The sequence below is a fragment of the Sinocyclocheilus rhinocerous genome, unplaced genomic scaffold, assembly GCF_001515625.1.
Source record: "Sinocyclocheilus rhinocerous isolate Xijiao unplaced genomic scaffold, SAMN03320098_v1.1 scaffold1343, whole genome shotgun sequence".
Lineage (NCBI taxonomy): Eukaryota > Metazoa > Chordata > Actinopteri > Cypriniformes > Cyprinidae > Sinocyclocheilus > Sinocyclocheilus rhinocerous.
Genome location: NW_015641034.1, coordinates 149,616 through 155,020, shown reverse-complemented (window position 1 = coordinate 155,020; position 5,405 = coordinate 149,616). Strand labels below are relative to the sequence as shown.

General features: G+C 32.7%; 1 protein-coding gene across 1 annotated transcript in view; it reads left to right on the top strand.

Moving 5' to 3' along the window:
* The window catches only part of LOC107754233 (GTP-binding protein Rheb), a 14,387-nt gene that overhangs the window by 399 nt on the left and 8,583 nt on the right, over positions 1-5,405 (top strand). Inside the window, exon 2 of the mRNA XM_016570603.1 lies at positions 1,032-1,080. Coding sequence (XP_016426089.1) covers positions 1,032-1,080 — 49 coding nt within the window. The remainder of the gene's footprint in view (positions 1-1,031; positions 1,081-5,405) is intronic.

The window sequence follows — 5,405 nt, the reverse complement described above, 5'->3', positions numbered from 1 at the left end:
TCTCATTAATAATATCACACACATAAAACGAATAGACATTCAGCATTTAATTTTAGCCAAATCCTGAAAAAGTTTTTTTTTTGTAAAATTGTGATTTTCAGTTAAAGAATTACTGCTTGTTTTGAATTTGAGTTTTAAAAAAAATTGTCTGTCTAGAAGAGGCCAGCAGAGACTGACATTTAGGTATTTCACACAGTTTAAATGGCATCAAGAACTTTAAAATAACAGAATAGAGTTTATAACCGAAAATACTTCTTAGAATAAGAATGGGTCATTCCTAATTTCATTTTCACTTAGCCTAAATTTGTGCTGTAATCTTAAAACGTATTTCTAATATCAGACTTTCAGACCATCACATGACGTTTTGAGCACCCAGGCTCTTCATCAGACGATTATGCCTTTATGCAACAGGTGATTAATCACACGATTGAAGAAAGAAACATAAAAAACATCATCAGTGTATGGTTTCCATAACCATGTGATACACAAATCATTGTTCTAACAAATATTACATGTTTCTTTCTTTCTTATTTATTTATTTGATGCAGGTAAAATAACAACAATAACAATATTAGTGTTATTGTTATTAATGTTGAATGTTTAGAACTAGACTTTTGTCCCACATCTGTCCTTTCTTCAGTCTTGTGATTCATCACCTGTTGTATAAAGACATGTTGGTTAACATTCTTTAATGTTCGATGAAGAGCCTGCGTTTTGTTTTTGCTAAAATCAGACTTTTAGAAGTCTGACACTTCAGCCTATTAATTATTACTTATATTACTGACGTTTATATTAATTAACTTCAGCTTATTAACTTCATTTATATTCTTTTACTATAGCATACCATAATATGATTTCCACATTCATAATTGGAATTTAATATTTTAGCCTATATATGATGACATAAAATGTTTTACTGTATAGTAAAAATGACTCAACAGTGATTTGTAAATTCTTATTTATCATGCAGCATTGCCCTTTGAAGTTAGTTTTGGACTTTTTAGCAAAACCGGTCAAATCCATGTATATAGCCGCAGCCGAAATCGCGAAAGATCGCCGTCCTGGGCTACAGATCCGTCGGTAAGTGGCTGTCGCGGCCGGTCTGAAGCGTCAGCCTTGCGTGTTATGTGTCGTTTGCATCAGCTTTTAAAATTTCCCCATGCATGAGATTCGTGTGAATGTCACCCCGCGCGCCGCATGCATTTAAACAGTGCATGCTCTGAGACACACACGATCCTGAAACACCCCGTGCATCCTCATGCATTTACTCCCACACCTGTCTTTAGGACGTGAATGCGGTTCTGCAGATGCATGCAGGCCTCAGTCTCAGAGTGCTTATTCTGCCTGTATGCATGCTTTGTTTCATGCATTTTCATTCTGTCTGTGTTCGTATCTTCTACATATGTCAGCATCTCACAGAGGCCTGTGTTCATTTAGAGGCGCTTCATGTTATTTCTATAAGAGGTTTCCAATCTTTTAGATGCCACTGGCCACAAATATGAGCATCCTCATGCAAGGGACCCTCAACCTAACATTTAAAAGGAGGGCAGCTAAATATTTTCATGTATAAAGACCTGATTTAGATTGGTATACTTGCTATATACTTAACCAGTATGATGCTATATTTGGAACATATTTAGTTTCTATTTATTCTATTCTACTCGCTGTAGTACTGCACTGTTAGATAGATAGATAGATAGATAGATAGAACAAAAGAAAGAAAGTTGAATGGATAGATTTTATTTATTTATTTATGTTTATTTATATTATGCTTATATTTATATCAAATTTTTATTTTAAAATGTAATAATAGAATTTTATCATTTAATTATTTTAATATAATTATTTATATTAATTAATATATTAATCCGTTATCCTTGTATGTGCAAACATGCTTGGCAATAATGCTCGTTGTGATTATTTCATATTTTTTATTATGTATTTGTTTATAATGTTTGTTTAATTATGTTATGCTTTTATTTAGATCTGATTTTTTTTAGATTGTAATAATAGAATTTTATCATTGAATTATTTATTTTAATATAATTATTTGTTATATTAATTAATTATCCTCGTTTGTGCAGACATACTTGGCAATTAGTCTTTTTCTGATTATTTACATTTTATTTTTTATTTTTACATTTTAGTACTGTTTTTCTCTAAACTTTTCTAAGGACCCCAGTTTAAAGACTGCTGATCTATAAACTGAATTAATACATTATTTCTGAATCATTCACAGTGTGATGTTGGGAATGAGTTTGGATGCTGCAGGATTATCCAATCAGAGACCAGATCCAAGTCTGAATTGTAACAGTTATTAACCGATATATCGGCCGATATTTTGAGATTATCGACATCGTCCAATACCTGCTACTTTATATCAGTTCCAATTAACATTCAGTGTTAATAAATAATGCTTTTTAAAAAATATTTTTAGGGAAATGTGTACAAATGTTTTATAAAATCAGTTTGTGTCTACATCTGAACATATACATATATATATTAACATGTATAACACATACTGTATATATCGGCAATCTATACTAAGTTGTTGTATCAGCAATCTAAAAAAAATATTTAATTGAAAACAAGCTCATATTTATAATGAATTCTAAGATAAGATTCAGATCTGATCTCAAACATGCGTTTTGTGTAGAATTAGTTCTGTGTTCAGTTTGAATGTTTTTCTCTGCACAATGAGTGACTCAGAAAGTTTCCCATCAACCCACTGGAGTCAGATCCTGATCTGCTGGATCGTGTTGTGTGATTTAGAGCAGATTTCTTCTCTCTGCAGTAAAGCGTTTACACAGAACACACGTGTGCTGATGCGTGTGACGCTTGAGAGAACATGCCAACATCACATCAGGACACACATGAGTGCTCTGCAGCCTTTAGGAGCCGTTCTGTTCACACAATCACCACCAGACCTCCAGCATTCATTCTTTACACTGCACTCAAGTTCATCCTCAAGTCACAGTGAAATCCAGGATGTTTGTTCAGTGTAGTGTATGTATGTATGTAAATAAATAAATGCACCAAAATGATTATTTTAATACCAAAAATGAAATTAAAGTTTTATCTAGTCAAAAGCAGAGACATAAAAAAAAAAAAAAAGGTTTTGTAATAAAATTTGGGTAATTGAGCAGTTGAACTCACCTGTCAATATTTCAGCCAAATAAATGTGTATATATTTCAACTCGAGCATAATTTTTGGTCAGAGATGCACTAATTTAATGCCACTGTTTCAGTTGATGACTTTGGCCCTTCGGAACAAACAAACATCTATCTATCTATCTATCGTTCTATCCATCCATCCATCCATCCATCCAATGTTCTCTCTATTGTTCCATTGATCTATCTATCTATTTATCTATCTATCTATCTATCGTTCTATCTATCCATCATCTCTATCTATCTATCTATTCATCTCTATCTATCCATCTATCCATTCATATCTATCTATCTATCTATCTATCTATCCATCTATCCATTGTTCTATCTATCTATCTATCTATCCATTGTTCTATCTATCTATCTATCTATGTATCCATCTATCCATTGTTCTATCGTTCTATCTATCTATCTATCTATCTATGTTTCCATCTATCCATTGTTCTATCGTTCTATCTATCTATCTGATCTATCTATCTGTCTATCTATCTATCTATCTATCTACCTATCTATCTATCTATCTGTCTATCTATCTATCTATCTATCTACCTATCTATCTATCTATCTGTCTATCTATCTATCTATCTATCTACCTATCTATCTATCTATCTGTCTATCTATCTATCTATCTATCTACCTATCTATCTATCTATCTGTCTATCTATCATGCTGTTTTGGATTAATATTTTCAGTCGCCAAAATTTCGGTGCATCAGGGTTATTATAGTTAACTGAAATTAAAATTAAAACCATAAAAAATTACTTAAATTTTAAGAAAAAAAAAATGGTAATCTTTTTTAACTTGATGTACTGAAATAACTAAAACTGAAATAAAAATGAATAAACGCTATATAGACACATATAAAAAAAACTACTAAGAATGACAAAAATTACTAAAACTTTCAAATTAAAATACAAAAAGTAAAAACTAATTCAAAATATTAATAAAAACTATAAAAGTATGTGATTGGGTTTATGTTTCATTTTATTTTACATGTTCATAACGCAAACAGCTAAACTGATTTTGAGTCTGATTTGCCAAAACATCATATTTTTGAAAGCATGCAGGAAAATCCATGTTGGTTTTGTGTTTGATTTAATGAAGCGTTCAGCTCTTATAAGGTCACTTCAGGCCTCAGTATGGCAGAAGCATGTGAACTTTAACCGCAGATAACATGATGTATGTACGTTTCTGTCCTTTAGACCGACTCAGTTCTGCGCTCGTGACATTTCTGGCTCTCAGCTCAGTATGAGTCCATGCCGTAACCCTCACTAGTCTGCACTAACGAACGCCTTTGAGTTTCTAATGCTGGACTCGGTGCCTTCTGTGGAGTCTCGAACCATCCATAAACTCTCTGATTTCCAAAAGCAGTGGAGTATGAAGTCATTAAACCCGTCTGGGCTTTGTTTGCGTGCGGGGTCACGCGCGGCTGATGGGAACTATATGTTCCTGATGCGTTTGCTCCTGTTTCACGCTCTATTTATAGAGCTGATGAGGAAGGATGCTTGAAATCCGATGCGCTTCCATTAAAACGGAGGGAAGGCAGGGCTGCTGCTGCTCTCTAATGGCTTTACGATCGAGAAACGCTTGTAGTGAACAACTCAAACCTGACCTACAGTAGCAATGCCTTTTATAGACTCTTAATTCATATTCCTGGTCTGACTGCGAAGGACTCATCAGTCACGCTGTTCTAATTGAAACAAATGTTCATTTTTGTCATTGTCTTCAGCTTGCTTCATTTCTTAAATGGTGTTCTTTTGGTTGACGTCATTAATCATTAGCCTTTCATCCTCTTCTCTCTGTCTTCCAGAGACGTTATGATAGATGATCCAACTGTAAATATTAGAGGTCGACCGACTGATCGGTTTTGCCGATATATCGGTACCGATAACTGATTGAACAGATGATAGTTTGCGAGGCCAAATCTCTGAGCCCTCCTAAAGTTTTTGACATCTTTAAAAGCCATCTTGTTTGTATTTATATTAAATGGTTTCTAATATTTTTCTAACATTAACTGAAGTTGTGAAATGCTGTAGAATTATTGTTCATTGTTAGTTTTAACATTTATTAATACATTTTTAAATTTTTACGTTGTTTCTTTTAACAGTAGTTTATGCACTATGAACTAACATGATCAAGGTATAATTAATATAAAAATTTATATAATATTTAATATTAATATTTATTTAATTTAAAAAAGTACAGCACATTTTCAAGGTTCAGTATAATTTTTA